We start from the raw sequence: 19,968 nt of genomic DNA on the forward strand, positions 1-19,968 counted from the left end.
TACGTTTCTCTGACTGTGAGTCAGCTATTTATCAGTGTCTAGACTACAGTCCCTCTCTAACATAATGTGTGTGAAAGAAAAAGGAAAGAAATAGGCCGACTGGCAGTGGGTCGTCAGCAGAGACTAGTTCAAGCAGAGGCCAGCCCAAATAGTGTTTTCCTAGAAGACGTTCTTGTTCAAGTTTGGTTGTTTGTTGATGATCCGCAAAGGAAGCAAATCTTGAGGTTGTCGGCTGAACAAGACAAGTAGGAAAACAGGTGTAGGCCCTCTCTCAGTCCAGCAGTAACGTAACAACCAACAACAAATTCTGATGTCTATGAGCACTGAATACACTTGGGGCTCTTAGTTAAATGATAAGCACTATCCATGCAAGCAGCCAAAAAGAATGAAGGAAAGTAATAACGTGAGCCTTCTTTTCAGCATAACACTATAACTGCTGTAGGATCCTGTCAAATACAGATGCAGATGTCCTCTAAGTGCTGTCGCAGAAAATTTGCCTGTAAACACTCTGGACTTAGGAATGAAACACACAAACACACACAGAACACTTTTTGATGGGAATCGAAGTACAATTACAAAATGCAATGTACATGACATTTGGAGAGAGCATTACCTGAGATTTAGTTACAGATCCATTCACAATTTATGTTTTACAGCAAGACACACACCTCATTACAAAGATTGGTTGTTTTGAGATAGCATGATACTGTCCACCCAAGCTACTAGCCTATTGGGTCATTATATGTATTACTTCATGAGACATAGTTCAACAACATGTTTTTCACAATGAACCTATCAGAGAACAGCATATACCACAGAATCAGCTCTTTTGCTTACTCCTAGCCTTTTTTCTAGGTTAGTGTCCTCTTTACACATGGCAGCATGAATCAAAGTCCAGCATATGTGTATAGTGCATGCAGTCTGACAGAGGTTAATGTATGACAGAGTCATGTAGTCTTTCATAGTAAAGAAATCAGAATTAAAAATGGTCAACCCATAATGCTTCATGCTACTTAACAGGGTCAGTGTTGCTTAGTGTAGAATTTGGCACTATATACTATCTTATCCCAATTGAAAGATGGAGGCAGTGGATTGGCATCTCCGAGTTTATGCTAAAGGTACTAAAGGTTAAATTCTTGGAGCATCATGCTTTTTTAACCATATGCTACCTTCATTACATTCATCATAGAATCAGAGAACAAGTAGTGGACTGCCTGTCTGTTGATATGCTGATGATATACAGTTGTACCTTTCAGTCAAGCTGAACAAAACTGTTGACTCAAATTGGACAGTCAGCACTCTGGTCTGCTTCCAGAGCTGCCAACTCCTGGCCAGTGGATCACAGATCACTGTACATTTTCCTAAGACTTTGTTGTTCCCAGACCATAAAATTTGTCACACCTATCAAAAAGTTATTTCAGCCTGCCAACTCATGTGGAATAGATTATTATGTGAATGCAGAATGTACAGTATTGATGTTTGGCATCTAGACTCTGACCTGCAGGGCAGAACACTGATGGCTGAAGTACACCGCCATGATATATGTTTGGATATATGACAATATATGTACGTTATAGGATATATGGATCAACAAGAGGAGTAAGCCACGTGAGCATAGTGGTAAACATGAGTTGGCCTGAACTAGCACACATGCTTATTTTTGGATAGGATAGCAAAATGTGAAAAAAATACCTGTCCAATGTAAGCTATAGCAAGTCAACTTGTAATGTTTCCATAATAAGTTGATTGAGATGTTGATCAAGGTATACTGAACAAAAAAAAGTTGTCATTGTAGTGCCTTGACTTTTTGATGACTTAGATAGCAGTATCAACTTGTAAATCTTATCTGAAGGCTTCAGGAATTTGTGACACCTTGTTAGTGACTTTAGTTGAGCAAGGCAGGTGAAGATCCTTGCTGACAGATGAAAAGAAGTAGCTAGCAACTCAATATCAGAAAAGACACAGGACTTGAAAGTCTACACACAGGCCTTCACAGGTCTTCATGACCTGATACAGGATGGTTATTACACAACACTTATATTGTATTTGCATAAGAACAGTTTGAATTGAGTTTTTGTGTGCACAGGGTCAATAAATTATTAATATTATAACATGTTACTCCATTCCAATCTATTGTAGCCTTCTCTCTCAAACCATGAAAAAACTGTTTTAAAAATAAGTGACGTACAGTATTTGTTTGCCAGCAAAATGCCTCAGCAGGGTTGTCCAAAGGGATATCCCTCTACCTGATTAGAAAAACTTTGACAATTATATGCAACTTGACCTGTTTGGAGAAATCTGTTTCCCACAGTGCTTTGTTCCTACCTCTAGATTTCTGCATTAAATCCCCACTCCTCAATTGCAACCCCATCCCAGACATAAACACACTTAAATGACACACTTCTTTTTGATTTTTGTTTCTTCTTCTTCTTTTTACCTTTAAATCCTGCCATAGATGGCATTGTGTGATGTTAGGTTCCATGCAGCAGTGTGTGTATACCTGAGTTAGATCTAATTTGTGTGTCTCTGTGTGTGCATGTGTGGATGAGAAAGAGGGGAAGGGAGGTAGGTGACGTTGTGTAGGCTCAGTGTGGGGAGTGGAGGGTTGAGTGCTGACAGTTTAACAGAACAGGCACCTAGCAGGTTTGGCAGCCCACAGGAAATATAAAGCTTGTGATTTGTTTGTTAATATAAAGCCTGTGTTTTGTTTGTTTAAAATGAGTCCACTGTGCAATTGCTTTGGCTGATAGTAGGCCGATAGAGAAAGAGATGCAGTAAAACAGAAGGGAGAAAAAGGGTACTTTAAGGACAAACAGGATCGTGGTTTGAGTAAGAGAATGAAAGATGAACATAAAAACACAGAACATGTAAGAAAAAATAGATCAGCACATAATGTAGTGCACATGTTGATAAATCCATGCAGTACATGATCATTTGATTTAAATATATTATTACAACATACTGTATGTCAACTTAAATTGTGAAATGATAATGTAAATGATAACCCAACAAACAGCCACCCTCCACCACTTCAATTGCTGCCGTCATGCCCACATGCACTCAGATTTGCACTACCAACTACGTCTGAGCCCTATTTCAAGATATTAGTGACCTGATGGTCATTCGTATGTGACATTAATACAACACCTCTTTCTTTGAAAAACTTGAAAATACAAAATTGGTTCTTTAGTTGTTACCAAGATGTAATATTTAACATTGTTTCAATTAAATGACATGGAACATAATATTCTTAACAGTATTGATAAAAACAAGATATTGTCATTTATAATAGAAAACATTTTACAGTACAGTTTTTGAGGTTTTTTATGTTTGATTTTCTACTGGTAAATAATTTACTATATAAACTAAAGGTAACAACTGTAGAAATGGACAGTTTTAACAAAAACAATAGTGCCATGCATGTTTTTTTTTAAATAATGCAATGTTTTAGTGTTACTTCTGAAAGCTGTAATTTGTACCTATATTATAGAAAAATAGCTACATGACTGCACTTATTTACTGTATAGAAATCTAGATACATTTTACACCATCTACACCAAATTCACCTCTTAGCCAAGAAAGTGAATGAACAGTTTCTTACTACAGTGTTTTTTTCCGCCACTCTCCCTCAAATTTCCTCTTGCAGCAGAAAAAAAGTCCTAATGTGTGAACCCACTGACCTTGAGGATTTACACATTCTCTCTCCCTCTCTCTCTCTCTTTCTCTCTCTCTCTCACTCTCTCTCTCTCTCTGTCTCTCTCTCTCTCTCTCTCTCTCTCTCTCTCTCTCTCTCTCGCTCTCTCTCTCTCTCTCTCACTCACACTCACACTTTCACATAAAACACACACACAGCTAATGGCTGAGGTAATTACACTTTGCCTGAATTCAGTAGTGTAATTGAAATGATATGTCAGGGATAACAAGTCTGGCTTCCAACATCAGACAAAATGCTACTTTGCCACCATATATGAGTTTGTCTCACAGAAGGTTAAATTAGGTGAATGTGTGTTGTGCTTATGTATTACTGCCTATATGTGGATGTGCTTATATTCATGTGTATGCATGTGTTGGTTTATCATCCCACTGTTGTGTTTCAATTTTTCTGCTGTTGCAACTTTCTGCTCTTTTTTGTAATTGCCCCTTTCCTGCCTACAGCCCCTATTGCACCCTATGCTGCCCATGAGGAATGGTCTCTCTCTGAATTTCCTCTCCAGTGCTCACCCCCTCCTTTCTTTTGTTTTTTGTTGTGTGCCAAGGTTTTTTGAGAGGGGTTTTCCTTGTCTTCTTAGCGAATTTGGGTCAGTCTGGGTCAGGAACTGTTGCTGTTGTGGGCCTGCGAAGCCCTTTGAGACTTTGTATATGATACTGGTCTGTACAAATAAACTTGACTTGACTTGTTTGCAACTACATCATAGTTATGAGGCTTGTGTGTGTTTGAATCAGAGTGGTTCTCTCTCTACGCTGTCCGTCAGCTTGTCTCATCATGTTCTCATGATTTACTATTAATTGTTCCCCTTTCTGCTTACTAAAAAGGTCACCTGGCATTTACCATGAGGTTTTAATCGCCATGTAAGCTGGAGAACACGCAAAATGGCTTTTACCGTAATAGAATTTCGGGGGCCTTAATTTTTGCCAGCTGTGTGCTGTTTTGGCTTTGGTATTGACAGAAATGTTGACGGACCACAGGCCTACCAATGAGGAACCCCTCAGAAGGGTAGAACCTTAAATGCTGCTCCTGGGTGGGTTTTAATATCTTATTCAACAGCTAATGATTCGATTTTGAGGGTTTTTAACTCATTCTAGATAGGAATGCAAGCAGTTAAACGCTACCACCTTGGAGACAGTAGATGATTGTTCCTCAGTAGTTCAGTAGGAATTAGAAAAACTCCCATAGACACAGACATACATGTGTGCCAATGGCTTGTAAAAACACTTCCAGTTTAGCAGTTGAGTCATACCATCATTTTGCATGTGTGAACACTCAACATTCAATTCATCACCTTGTGTTATTTCTTCACCCCATCCCAGTCTCCACTCCCTCAAATGTATACACACACATACAACTCCTCTTCCATACCTCTCCTCTCTTGTGATACTGAATGAAAGCAGGTACTGTATGCTCATCTTATCTGTAGTCACTCAAACAGAGAGCCGTAATAAGCAGGAAGGAGCAAGGTGTGAATACAGGGAGTGTTTTTAAGGAAACCAACGCTACACCAAATCCTGGGATATGTTTTGAGGCAGTGAATGATAAAGTATTCTGGTATGCGTAATATGGGCAGGTAGCACTGAGAAAAAAGAAAAAATATAGTTATTTGAAAGTCCATTGTGCTTTAGTGTGTTGTCTTTGTCAAAAACATGTGCTGCTTTTTCATAAACAGTTGTCATGCAGCAAGCATTGCTGGAATTTCCTCTCTCTCTACTTTGAATCACACAGTGGCTTGATTAGTAGAGATTTAGAGCGAGACTACTGCCATATGTTAAAAGCTTAAAGCCAGGTTTTGAAAAATTAGACAAAGTTTTAGTTCAGTTTGCATTTTGGTGTAGAATGAATGAATTAGAATACTTGTGTTAAAGGTTTTGCAGTCATAAGATCACACACAGAAGTTTGGTTTTGTTTGGTTTGACAGGGTTGTACCTTGTATTTGATGTCTCGTAAATCAGTGGGGAAAAGAGGCAGGGCCATTAATTTGACTATTTCTTTCCCCTGTTCACATTGCTTTTGCTGCATTTCATGTGAAAAACTGCTGTTATTTGCTTGTATGTAAAGCAGATAGGATTTTAATGACATGCTATGTTATTCCTTGTGAAACAACTATTGGTTTGATAGTTAAGAATATTTCAGTATGTAATTTTCAATTGGTTTGCTTATTGCAAACTGACATATACATTTATAAAAGATGGGTCAGTATCAGCGCCTTTTCTGAGTTCACATGATGGTACATTGTGTACCCCTACTACTGCATACTGGTCTTATATTTATGTAATTGCATAACAGTTTATAGCTTTCAGATGGCTCTGTTTAAAGAGAGTTTGACCCATGGAATGTGTGGTAGAGTTTTCTAGGTAAGAGTATATGATTGTTAAGAGAACTAAAACACACACTGTGTTCCCCTGCTGAGTCCTTAAATTGATAATTATACAGTAAGCCATTCAAGGGCCACTGAAGACCAGTCAGCCCAACATTTGTCTTTTGTTTGTCTTACAGATGGATCAAGGTTACTTAAGCACATCCTCGTGCTGTCAGTGACATAAGAGGTCTATTCACACAGTACATGTAATGTCCAATTATGACACGTTGCCTCGTGTCACTGAGCTAAGCTAGACTCATGTTGCTCCACTCTATTTATGCCTCTAGGAGACATAACACATTTCTTACTCTGTTACATGGATATAAAGTCAAGTTTATTTTAAGTGTTGGTTTGGGACGCAAACTGTTAAGGAATAGTGTTGCAAATTAACTACAGTATAAACACTAAGATCAACACATTTGATAATTACATATTCAGGGATTTATGTTCCTAATAAATCAAAACTGCATTACACGTTTACCCTAAACATGAAGACAACTAGAGAGAAGAAGAAAGAAATTTAGACAGCAGCAAACAAACATTAATTGAAGTTGTTATTTTATTTTTTTTGTTATTTCTTTATCACATTAGGTCATAAGTTATTATTAGGGTAACATAAATACAACTTTAGCTAAAAAAGTCATAACAGAAAACATATTGAGTAAGTTAGATTGTCTAAATTTAAGATAAATATATGATATATACAGTATACACCTTGGTCACAACTTTATTACTTTCCATTGTGTTTGGGCAATCCACTGCTACTTTCCAGACATGTCTCTCTCACATAATCCTTTCCTTATTCACATATTACCCCTGATATTATGCAAAGCCCAGGCACAGGTCCTGTAATTCCGGGAAGTCACCAGGTGCAGGTATGTTATAACCATCTGATGTGAACACATTTGAGTAATCTCACTTTGAGCTAACCATGCATGCAGAAAGCAGCAACAGAACACGGGATGGAAGCAACTTGCTATATCATCTCTTCCTCCCTCCTGTCCTTTTACACTTATTTTGCTCTTTTGTTACAGGAGATTGTGCTTTTCTGTCAATGTGCATGTTTGTGTATTTGTCTACAAGCTACATTTTCAATGGGATTGATAAAAAAAAAATGTATATATTGTAACCCAGCAATGATCCGTATCTAGCATCCATGTCAGACAGAACAAATGGGTTGCCATCAGTGGGCACATTATGCCACAGCAGCATGAGTCAGTAGGTCTGCAATATGAAAATTACAGGTAAAGATTATGCGATAATCACACACATTAATTCACCCCCACTCACAAATGATTGCTACTGAACTGTACAGTAGTCATGCATCAGCTATTTGATTTATTCAGATGATCAAAACATCCACTGACATCATCATTCCTCTCCATGACCCATTCCAAAATCATGAAACATCAGAGGACTCAACGTCCTTTTTCATTTCCTTTCCTCTCTCATTCTTTGTCTTTTTCTCTCTGACCTTCCCTGCTTTTACCGCATGTTTGCCCATCCTGCATTTAGTTGTTTCTCTGTACTTTTAGCCTTTGTGAAGTAACAGAAATCTGGCATTCAATTGGCATTCCTCTCGTAGCTGCTTGCAATGAAAGGTGGGGCAATGCACTGGAAAGGAATAATGAACGCAGGCCGAATCAGGTCAACAGTCAATCTTAAATAGATCATTAGCAATTATTTCTGCAAAAGATTAAGTGGTCTGCTAGGGATAATTTATTGTTCCACCAAATTGCGGTGTGTTAGCATACTTGGCCCACTAAATACACTAATTGCAAAGAAAATAAGAGAAGTAAACACTTCTGCAGTGGCCAAAAGGTTGGTTCACTATTTTGAATCAACTGGCACTAACCAACTAAGAAGGTGGAGCTAATTAAAAATATTGAGCCAGGTTGACCATGGACAGTAACAGCTATAGGCTATAAGCTACTAATATCATGAGTTTTTATCACATCAAAACAGTTTTCAGTTTAATGTAGCATTATTGAGTGTAAGGAGCCTCCAGACAAATCAAATACTAGCTCCTGCACAGCTCCTGTACAATTAAACCTGACGGAGAAGGGGAACAGTGGATCCAATAATATTTTTTTTCACCTAAAGAACAAAAATGTAGGGTATTATTGATCTAATGTGATAATTTCAGTCTCACAGTTAAGGAAGTTACTCATCAACCTGCTTCAAGAAAACCCTCTGTGAAGCCTTGCATTATAGTCAATGAAGAAAACTTACCTTGGCAGCACACTTTCCATACAAGTGAACATCAATGTGGACATTAACAGCAGAATAGCTAAAGACAGTACTGCTTTTGGTAGACTATGAACAAGTGTTTGGAATTACAAAAGTGTTACCCTTACCACAAAGCTGAAGATGTTATCAGGCTATTATTCCTCATGCTGCTGTACAATTGCAATTCTTGGACCACCTACTATACAGGCATCCCAGACAGATTAATCATTTTATACAGTTTAAGTTCATTAGGATCAAATGGCGAAATATGATTTCTAATACCTATGCTCAAGTATCCATTCCATGCTTGACAACTGACCCAATGGTTGTCCAAAGTTGCAATTAAAATAGTGGGCATACAAAGCACAGGACTTTGACACTGAAGACCCGGGTTCACATCCTGAGTTCCATGAATTCGGGAAAGATTGTGATTTGTCATGTCCTGTCTTGTGCATGTGCAGTATGTATTGACTTTTTAAATATTTAACTAATACTGCAAAAACTAATTTTAACTAAGTGCTTTGAGTTGGTATTGCATGGAAAACAAATTTATTATGTTGTCATTAAATGTTTTACAGATACATTTAGTATAAAAATTTTGTGACTTTGCAGATAGGTTCATTAAAACTGTTTCATTATGTTGATATAAAACATAATTGGGGCAGCATTACGTTTCCAAAGCATATTTACTCTTGCAAGTTAGTGTATAAATGTAATTTCAAGGAGACAGGGTTGTGTATAGTATCTGTTATATATGCAATTATGATTTAGCCAGTTGCTAACCTTGCAAATCTTCATTATCACGCCTATTAGCAGCTAACACAAAACAGGTGGCACCAATGAAAGACAGACTTATTTAAATTAATAAAAACAAATGTCAGAAAGAACAAAATAAACATTTAGAAGGCAACCAAATGAGGTGCAGATCTGTTCTATGACCAGTAATGCCTGCAAACTTCAAATGATGGAAAGTGTTTATTTAAATCCCATACTGGACTGGAAGACAGTGCAATTGTTCTCTCGCTAGAGTTTACATTTAGCAATACTAAAGCACTATGGACTGTTAATTTATTATAAAATGTAATCGAGCTCATCTGTCCTGAAAATCCTCATTATGTAAATCGTCTGGCTTCTTAATTTCCTGTTGACAAACCAAGATAATTTGTCTGTTTAGTAAATGATTTTAATTTAGACTAAGATTTTATCCAGAGATTATCAAAATATACAACACTCTATGCAGGTGGTCCTGAGGTTTGAAAGTATGTGATGCTGTAAGTTGTTTATAGTAAAAGGTAACAAATGAGAATTCTAATTGAAATGTATAGCACAAACATACTACTTCATCAGCACCAGTGGCAGATTGGTCCAACACTTTGACAAAAACTAACATTAAGCAGACTTTAACAACGGAATAAATGAATCCAATTTGAAATTTGTGTTTAGAAAGGTAAAACCTTCGAAAGAGCAACCTTTCAACAGTGCAGGAATGTGTTTTGGGGAAACCTCCTATACACAGAGCTCTTTCTGTGAAAAGGTCAAATCATTCATTCGTGCAGTTCTTTTTCCTCTCTTCTCAACCTTTTCTTACCATCCCCTTGTGCCCTACCAGCCAGACTTACTCCCTGTGTTTATATGTTGGCCCATGTATCATAAGCTAAAACTAAGCTGCCCTTTACCTCGTGTAGAAATAGTTGGAAATCCAACCGTTTGAGAGCTTTTAAACTATTTTGACAGCTCCCTCTTTTTTCCATCACCCCCATGAGCACTGGAAACTGGCGTTGTGTATGTGTGTGTCTAAATGAACAAGTGTGCGTCGCTCGCCTTTCCTGTAAGCTGACATGAAAGATATTTCACAACTTTTGAAGTAGTGTTTTGTGAGACGCCAGGGTGTTCAGTGAGATATCATTGTAACATTACCATGTGCCCATAAAGGAAAGAAATCTTGTTTTCTTACTGTTCTATAATGTACTGTGTATGGGCTGCTGTCAGAAAAAAGTCATATTGAATTTAGCCTTGGGCTTGGAGCTGGTGAAATGACTCCCACAGGACTGAGCAGAGGTGAAACTCACTACACCAGAGTCAAATGGCACAATCATTGATGAGGAAAGAGCTACTTTCCTAGAAGTAGAAATTCATTCATGACTAAGTTTATTTTGTGCACTATTTTTCCTGTGTTGAAACATGTGGTGCATGAACCAAAGACATGTGGCATTGTTTTGTTTAACTTTAAAGAACAATAGATGAAAGTTAATGTTGAAAGATAAGTTTGTCTTTTTTCTCCTTCTTGGCAAAAAGTATGATACATGTTAAAACAGCACAAATAACATTTCCAACATGGCCTTTTTATAAGATTTTCTTTCTCTGCTTCTTTCTGGCCTTATGTTGTCCTTCCTTCCTTTCCTCAGTCCTTCCAATTTCTTCTTTTCTTCCTATTTCATCTCTCTACCAGGTGAGGTTCTGAGCTTGGTGGATGATCTGTTCTCTGGTTTGGGTTCATCCTGTGTTGTTGCCGGGAGAAGGAGTGGAGAACATCCTCACTCTGTGCTATATTCAGTGGTCTTCAAGTGCCTGGAACCCGACAGTCTCTACAAGTAAGTCTGCAGATGGCCTTTGCCAAGTTTTCCGAGACAATTGAGTAACTGATTTACTGTGGCTGTTTATTTCTTCACTGCATGAATAAACATGAGTCATAAATTGTATTGTGTCGTACTTAGTGCAGAAATAGTTTCAGGGTTCCTGCATGAGTCTGTAAAGTATGGAAAGCCTTTAATTATTTCCAGATCTCAATGGGTGTAAAATTAATAGAAAATGGCTAAATAAACTTATGAGAAAACATGGTTTGTGTGTTAATGAAGCTACTGTATATACAAAGTATTAGAAGCCTGAAGAGAATTGGTGGCAGGGTTTCTGTGCCCCTGTGATTCTTGTGCAGCTTCTAGGATCTTTGAAAGCACATTTGTCCCAGGTGAGCAGCTGAGCTGAGAGGGTGTCCTCTGTTTATCAGGTTATTGCACAATTGGACTGGATCAAAGTATGGGTACAGGAATTTTTTATCATCACATGGCACTGATAAAACTACTGCACTTACTTGAATGAAAAATCTAATTCTGTATCATTAAAACTAAAGTTTTATCAGAGAGCAAATAACTTCTTATAACCTTGAAATGTGTGTCCAACTGACCTAGTATTATGTGACATTGCTCTTGTTCTCGACTCGCAATTTATTGCAACACAATTGACTTAATCCTTTTTTTCTCACCACATTTTTTATGAGTTCAGTGTTTCCCATTACCATATAAAGATCTTTCATTAAACATTATGTTGTGGCCATGTTTGCATCTTTCCTGAATAACAATGACTGGGCAAATATCAGCAATACCACATCCTCTCTTGGGTGTCTACAATTCCCACTGCAAATGTTATTTTGTTTCAGGGGGTGAATTTTGTTACCTACTCCTGAACAACAGCTGGCTTGAGTTAACCAGGGAAGCATACTTAGTCTCAACATGGTGGAAGTGGTGGATGCTTCCGTTCTTTTATGTTCTCTTTGGTCAGAGAGGGAACATGATTTTAGTGAATACAGAAGGATCCCTGTTAAGAGGCACTATTTGTTAAACTCAAAGAACAAATTGACCACTCTGTCTGTGTAGATTTTGGGGGGCATTTAGCTAACAGACAGACCTCGCGTGAGGTCATTACATACGGTCATATCCATTGTGGTCATCAACCTGACACATCATGCATTTACAGCAGGAAGTCAAACTGTCAAAGTGAGAAATGGAGAGGCCAGTATATTTGTGGTGGCTGATTGTGGATTTGTTAGTGAATGGGATTATGTCATTAGTCAGTGAAGTCACTCATACAAAAAAAAAACAACCCACATGTCCACAGTCCAATAAACATTGTTAAATTGTCAGTTTTACATCTTCGTATATCACAATTTTATCAACAAAAAATGACTTTTGAGTTACTAATTAATGGATCATTCTTCGTAGGCCTATTACTACAAAGTGTAGTAATAGTAGTAGTGAAGTAGTGAAGTAGTGAACCCCAAAGCTTTACTTGAACATGCCTTTATAAATCCATATATCTAGTACACAGCGAGCAACCGTATTGCAACACAATACAACTGTAATGCAATACAACTACCCCGCAATAAATACATATTACTAATTACTTAAATACATCAGTTGTTGTTTTCTTCACTCAGTTCTGTGTTAGTTTTTGAGTCAGCAGTCTGTGATGGTGTTGCACCAGACTGCATTACATTGAAACCTGTTTTTAATATTTTGTTCACCTCATTTACATACATGGAGGAGCAATAATAAGCAAAATACCATGCAACATAGTGCACCACAATACAGCAACACCACAAACTATAGCCTCAAAAATTACCATAGAACTGAATCAACATGTCTCTGATGCAGTGTCACAACAATTAAAAAAGTTGGGAGCATTAATCACAATATCTGCACTACAGTGATCAAGGGTTTCTATTTTGTTGTTCAGTCATTGTATTGAAAGTAATTTTGAGGGACATTCCAGACGAGCAGTACATTCAGTAATACCACTAGTACATTGCTGTGATGAGCATTTCCTATGAGAACTATTTGCCCCCCTTTACATCTTAAAAAAATAAAGTTGCAAGAGCAGCAGCAATTGGTGAAACAGGGCCCAGATGTTGTTGTGGCTGTCACTGGACGCAGGAAACATACTATCTTCTTGGGGTTTCAATGTCTTCTCAGCTTTTGTTCAGTGTCTAATGTTTATAATGATCTTGCTATTTTGTGGCCTTGGTTTGTTTTGGGAACATCAACATTGCCCCTGTAAAAGAAGCAGCCAGGATTTAAAACTATGGGAAACCTGATCTGGAGTCATGTTGTTCCCAATCTTAGGTATACATATGATGTACTTACCAAAGTTAAAAAAAAAAACAAAACAAAAAAAAACATCAAATAACTTTAAAAAAATGCAGTCGTTTAGTTGGAAAAACGTCAGGATTGTAGGGTAGATTCTATTAAATGCAAATCAAGATGACATAATAAATAATGCAAAAGACCTATAGGCATCATACAAAACAAATCCACATGGCTCTGGTTGCTATGATGACACACTGGGGGACAAGAGGAACTTCACTATTTAGTTGTGTCAAACACTAACAGAGCAGGGATACAGGTGTATGACTTGTTATGCATTGCATGCAAAACAAAGTGTGTGTGCGTGTGTGTGTGTGTGTGTGTGTGTGTCTATTCATGCCAGTGGGAAATGTAGCAATGCCAACAAGCTGTTTAACATTAATGTCTAACAACACAGCTAACTGTAAAATATGTGTCACGTAGTTTCTTTTTTATTAATCTAACATTAACATTACACTATGTGGTCACTAGCTAATAAGCCTTTGTATGTGTATCACACATAAAAAGTAGCACCCAGGGCAGAAGAGAGTATTTCCATATTTGGAAAGATTTCCCTGACTGTGATTGAGCATTTAACTAAGCGTTTACACAAGGAAATAAAGAAGATAAAATAAATGTAATAAAACAGAAGGGAAGTGGTCAACAGTCATTGACATTTCTAGAAGCTAATGGCAAAGCCAACAACACCATTACCATCTATTTAGTTAAAAATCACGATTTTGAGTTTCCTACAAGCCTTGACAGTTGATGAAGAATAGTGGTGGAACAACTATTAGGTTAATCTGTAGAAGACAAGCTTCTACTAACAAAAACCTGTAACAAGAGGCTAATTTCCAACTTTGTAGCTCCGTTATCTTTGTTTAGGCATTCTCCACAGTGTTGTTTTTCTCTGATAAGAGCAGAATTTACGTCGGAATTACGTCTGAGAGCACATCTGTTTGCAGCCAACTGCGCTTGTCTTAATCAAGAGCCCGATAAGACCTCTACTGGTATTGGCTTTACACTTGATCATTACCAAGGCTGCTAAAGGCTCTCTAATGTTTCCCTGCAAACTGCAAGGTTGTTTGCTCTATGAAAAGTTACACACCTCATTTCAAAAGCTGATTTTTTAGAAAATAATTGGCAGTTACCAATTTACTGGATATAATGTAACAGTCTCTTGTGCTTTAACCCATTGATGCCAGAAAGTATGCATCACATGTTGTATGCAGTATGTACTAAGCAAGAATTACCTTCTCTAGAAAGAGAAAAATAGTACTCAATAAAATATTTGTTGGACTATCATACTTTCAGCATCATACTATAACCACAACCTTTTATGTTATTGTCAAGTTTGTGCATCTAAACCAATAAGTGGGATTATCAAAGTGGTGTCTTAATTCATTGAGTAAAGCTTTAATAGATACAAACAACCATAAAAAAGTACATAACACAAAAATGGCAATGCCAACATAACTGTCATCATCACCAAAACTATCTAGAGAAGCAGAAAGAAAGCAGTGAGAAAAAGAAGTCAGAAACTAGAGGACCTACGCTTCTAACTGCTTCTTTGGTGCTGATGAAGAGGCACATGCTATCGTCAGCAGATTTGACACATCACATGATGCTCGTCTTACACTAAATGACTTTTCAAACGATTTCACTGTCACAGTCAAATTTCCAATGTCGGAATGAAATCATGAGAGTTTTGCTAGAGTTGTGGCATGCTTCCGTCATCTCGATCATCTGGTGTAAGGTGGTAAAAAAACTCAGTTCGAGCAGTCAGTCTTTTTCTCATCCTGACTCTGATAAAATCACACATTTAATATTATCCTAAATCTTGGCTCATGCAAACAGTAACATGCAATGACGTGAACATTGTCGACAACCAATAGGTGCGCTCTCTCCAGCACCAAACAGGAAGTAGCAAACTGGGTAGTTACTCAAATACCATCGCACACACATGATAGACAGTGAGTTAACAATGTTATGAGTCAGTGTTCAGTTCCGCGTGTATCTGATCCACCAATCAACACATATTCCAGTGAGAAATCTGAATTTTTGAAACGGTTCACCTCTCATTCCCACAGTCTTCTCCCACTAAAATAGCATAGCTAACCAACTGGGGCTGGTAGCGAGTTGAGGCAACAAAATCCAAAATATAAAGTTTTATCTTTATGGATTATATTGATGCCAAATTGACAAAAAGTTTGTCGACATATGACGCCTTTTATCTTGATAATATGTCATATGATGTGTTCACACCAAACGTGAAATTTGCTTCATGTTTGGTGTGAACACACTATTAAAGAGAGTTTGGCGCAATATTTTCCCCCGGAGGGTGCAGGGAGCTTCAGTTTAATTCGAACTGCTAATATGTATAAGTGTATTTTTTAACATTTTTTCACCACTACAGAAACACTAGATTGTCTAATGTTAGTTATTGGTTTGATTAAGGGTTTACAGTCTAATAATGTGGGTTTGTATTGATTACTGACAGTGGCTGATCAGGCTAAGTATCAGCTAATTGTATTCAGTTTCTAATGGAAGTGTGCAGTAAATGTTTGCCCTTTGTGTGCGTGTTTTACTACTTTCTACTCTACTTTCCTAATTAAACATGATGTGCTTGATGGTGTTATTAATGACACCTGATGAAAATTGAAAGCTCAGCATTCTCGTTGCCCTTTAGCTTCCCTTTTTATAAGTCACATTAACATTTATTCACCCAGAAAAAGCTAATATTTCTCTGTATAATATGACCTCCTCTTTCTGTCAGCTGCTGTGTCTGCAGTGTATTTACTGGGTTTTCACGCATGATTTCAGGCCAGTTGGAGGAGTTAAACCTGTGACTTTCTGCCTTTGTCCAGGCTGTTGCTGTTTCTACAGTATTTCATGCAGTTTGCGGGTTTTCCAAATAGAAATACTCCAACATCCAGCAGCTGAAAGTGCTATGTCCAGATAGTTAATGGTTGAAGTTGGTTTCTGTGGGCAGCTGTATAAACTGTGTAGCTGTTTTAAAGTTGTAAAAATACTTCGTTTTCCCCACATATCCTGGAAAACCTGGAAATTTAAGGCTTTTTTCAAGTACTTTTGAAATGTGATTGTCCTAGCTGATAAGAAACATTAACCCCCCCCCAAAAAAGTTGTTAAATGAAAATTTAGTTAATAACAGGAACAATCAGCATGTAGTGTCTGTTGTTTCTCTTCACTTTTTTGTTGTTCAGTTACAACTGAATGAATTAATTAATTTACGATTTGTTTTTGGCTGGGTTTTCAGAACAAACCACTGCACACACAAGGGCAGCTGTGGCCAAAAGCGGCTTCTGTTTCTGCTTCATTGTTTTTCTTCTTGTAAATTTCCACCAGGAGCAGGATGGGAAATAATCTCAAGAGGAATCTAGTTGTAGTGTTGCAAATAGCAACCCTGCAAGATCCCCAATCTTTGCAAAATCATCTGTGACCAAAAACTCAGTGACTTATGACACATTGTCTTTAGATGTGAGAGGGTCAGACTTAAGTCTTCTAGTGTATGATATGAGTATGAGTGGTATGAGTTTGTTGTTTGTTTGTTTCTCACATGAAGGAACATGCAGTGTGCCTTTCATTTCCTTTTATAAAAGGCAACACTAGTGTGGCAATGTAATCCAAAAGATATTACATTTGTGAGTGAAGAGGTACAATACTGTAGAAGTCCAGCAGTAAACAAGTAGGATCAGATGGATCCAACCTAATCAGAACCAATATTTAAAATGTTTAAAGAGTGTTGTTAATTAATGTTTTATTACATGTCTAACTGAAGCTTAAATTTAAGATTAACTTTTCTTTCCCTACTTATACTAAACAGTTATGTGCAGATCTGTATTTAGATGATATTCCATAATTTATATTTAAAATCTATTAAAGGAAATTAAATGAAGCAAAGTCTTAAATCTTACTTGTTAATAATGAGTTTATAAATGACATCAAAAGCTTTATATATAAATATTTTAATGTCTGTGTTCTATGGGTGTGCATTAGATTGAGCTTGTGCTCCTTCATCTTTTTAATGATCAGTGTGTTATATACAGTACATCATGGCCCTCTGCACCACTTGAGTTCCTGAATCTTCCCTGAATTGTCTCAGTCCCAGCTGCCCTGCATCTTCCTGATTGCTCCTCAGCTGCTTCTAATTGCTCCAGACTATTTAAGGCAGAATCTCCAGACACCCAGTCAGTCAGTTTGTCTGAATTCCTTTACCACCCTAGCCGTGTTTTTGTCAGCCTGAATTAACTGCTTTATTACAGATTTTTTTGTTATCTTGTTTCCTCTCTTTACTGGTATGCTAGCAGTGCCTGCCCAGACTCAGCCATTTCCAGTCTGTCTTCTATTATGGCTTAACAGTATAGCAAAATTTAAAATCTGGCTAAAGTGTGTGCAGTGTCTAGCCACAACACATATCAATCTTTCCCTGCAGTCTATCAGCAAACAATTTTCCTCACTCTAACCTGCATGAATGTTTCAAAACATGAATACACTAAGGCGCTTTATTCACATATGAATAAAACAAAGCATTAAATACATTTTTAAAATAATAACTCAGATTTTATGAGACAGTAGTTACAAAACAAATCCACATGACAAAAATGGTTGTCGGTTCCAAAATAACCCATGTGTTCTTTCCAAAAATGACTCATGAACATATGAGGGATAAGGGTTATTATTCGCTGTCCATCCACCATGGTGTGTTTTCGTTTCCTTCCCCCACTTTTTTTCCCCAGTGCCTCTGACAGCCTCATATTAGATAAGACCCACCTTTTTTGAAGTTCTGCAACCAATCAATAGAACAATGACAACCATTTGACCATGACAGCCTGTGAATGCATGCACTTTTTGCAGTATCATACTGTATGTGCAGGTTGCATAAAGGTGCTGATACATATGTGATTCAAAATATAATAAGTGAATGACCAGTGGAAACCTTAGCTAAAAGTACATTGGTATGGTCCAGTGCTGCATATCACTGAAACTTGGTTTACATTACTCAGTCGTCACACATACTGATATTGAAGCTCATTCCCTGTGTTGGTTTTATTGGAAAAGTGTAGCACAAAACCTAGTGTCTGCTTGAGGAGCAATAGAAGGATAGGTCCCATTATTTAAAAAAGCAAAAAAGGCATGTGGAAACTGATAGCCCATTTTTAATGTATGCATATTTTACTTCTGTGCACTCACAATTGAAAAAGTGGCAGTCATGGTAGCACATCCTGCTACTGGTTCATCCAACATGATGAGCTTGCCTAGATTTTGTCAAATGCCATTCAAAGTATTAATGAAATGATGGTCCTGTCGAGTTTTCTAGAAATATGTTTCCAGAAATATCTGGTACATGCATTTAAAACTGTTGATTGCCTTTTAATGGGGCGTTGTCATTATTACTTTGGACTATGATGTCTTGCTGATCTGCAAGTAAGATCATTCAAAGCTGAGCTATTTTTTTCTAATTTACAATGAAAGGCAAGGATATTTTATTTATGGCTGTTGCGCCAGTGTGATGCCACTTAAATCTGAGGATTTCAAAGTCATGAGATATTGGAAGCTGCCACAAATTCTTGAGGCAGTGAGAAACAATTCTATTTGGCTTTGATTGATTTGTGGAATGGCTCAACTGATGTGTGTCCAAACGCTGATGTCATGGAAAAGGCATCCCCTACTGCCCTGGCTTCTCTCAGCATGCCAAAAATACTGCCCTAATTGATCCTCTCTCACTCTCACTTTCTCTCATTCCTCCTCTCTTGCTCTGTCTCCGAGCTTTCTGTCATGTCATCTCTTGTTCAGCCATCTCTCCACTGTCTCATTAAATTAGAGGACAATGGTTACTTTAATGGCAACATTGTTAATTTACACAAACATTAATCTGCCATTTGTCCACTTCATTGTTTGCTGAGCTTTCAAAACTATGGCACACGGACAAAACCAAGCCGCTTCCAACCGAGCCATGTGTGGCCAGACAGCCTTTGAATAGATGTGAGAGACAGGGAATTAGAAAGAGGGATAGACAGAGCTGAGCTATATGCAAGCAATGTAGATAGAAAAATAGAGACACGGGAAAGTGTGTGTATGTGTGTGGGTGGCCGTGGTGGTTGTGTGTGTCTTGCCAATTCTGTTACTTGATGTTTTGACATTCTCATGGCAGGCCAGACCGTGGCTGGTTCCTTTGTTCTCCCAGGCGATCTTTATCATCACCGAGTGCCTGTACTGAGCTGAATCACCACACTCTGTCCATCCTTCCCCCTTTTACTGCAACTATCTGTCTATGAATGAGATCCTAACAGTGTGAATTACACCTGGCATAGGGTCCTTTTTTTTTGCATGAATGTGTTCAAAAAATTAAAGGTTTTGTGTTAAGGCATTCTCTGCAAAATGTCAAATTTCCTTGCACATGCAGATCTCTTGAGAGGCTTAATCTCCTGGCAGAAATGGCTTTATTACTGTACATAACAACCTTGTAATTGCTGCAAGGGCTGTGAAAGGGGAAACAGTACCTATCATTGATGCCAACCATTTAAACAACCAAAAATAGCAATAAAATGCTGGCAAGCTCACATCCTGCATCCCAAATGAAACTTTTAACAAATTGCCTTGATAAAATTCCCGCCTCACCGTTGTCCTGCTCCCCTCCCCTCTCCCACCTCATTGTATCCATCTGCACGTTATGTGGCCACATAATTTAAACAGTGTGACTGTTACATGCTGACATTGTTTTGCTGGGCAGAGGAGCCAGCGAGGCCCGTGCG

The 19,968-nt window shown here is 37.8% G+C and overlaps 1 protein-coding gene across 1 annotated transcript in view; it reads left to right on the plus strand.

Annotated features, from left to right (window-relative positions):
- The window catches only part of LOC122968412 (astrotactin-2-like), a 287,140-nt gene that overhangs the window by 258,641 nt on the left and 8,531 nt on the right, over positions 1-19,968 (plus strand). The window contains exon 20 of the mRNA XM_044333604.1: positions 10,750-10,891. Coding sequence (XP_044189539.1) covers positions 10,750-10,891 — 142 coding nt within the window. The remainder of the gene's footprint in view (positions 1-10,749; positions 10,892-19,968) is intronic.

The sequence above is a fragment of the Thunnus albacares genome, chromosome 18 (assembly GCF_914725855.1).
Source record: "Thunnus albacares chromosome 18, fThuAlb1.1, whole genome shotgun sequence".
Lineage (NCBI taxonomy): Eukaryota > Metazoa > Chordata > Actinopteri > Scombriformes > Scombridae > Thunnus > Thunnus albacares.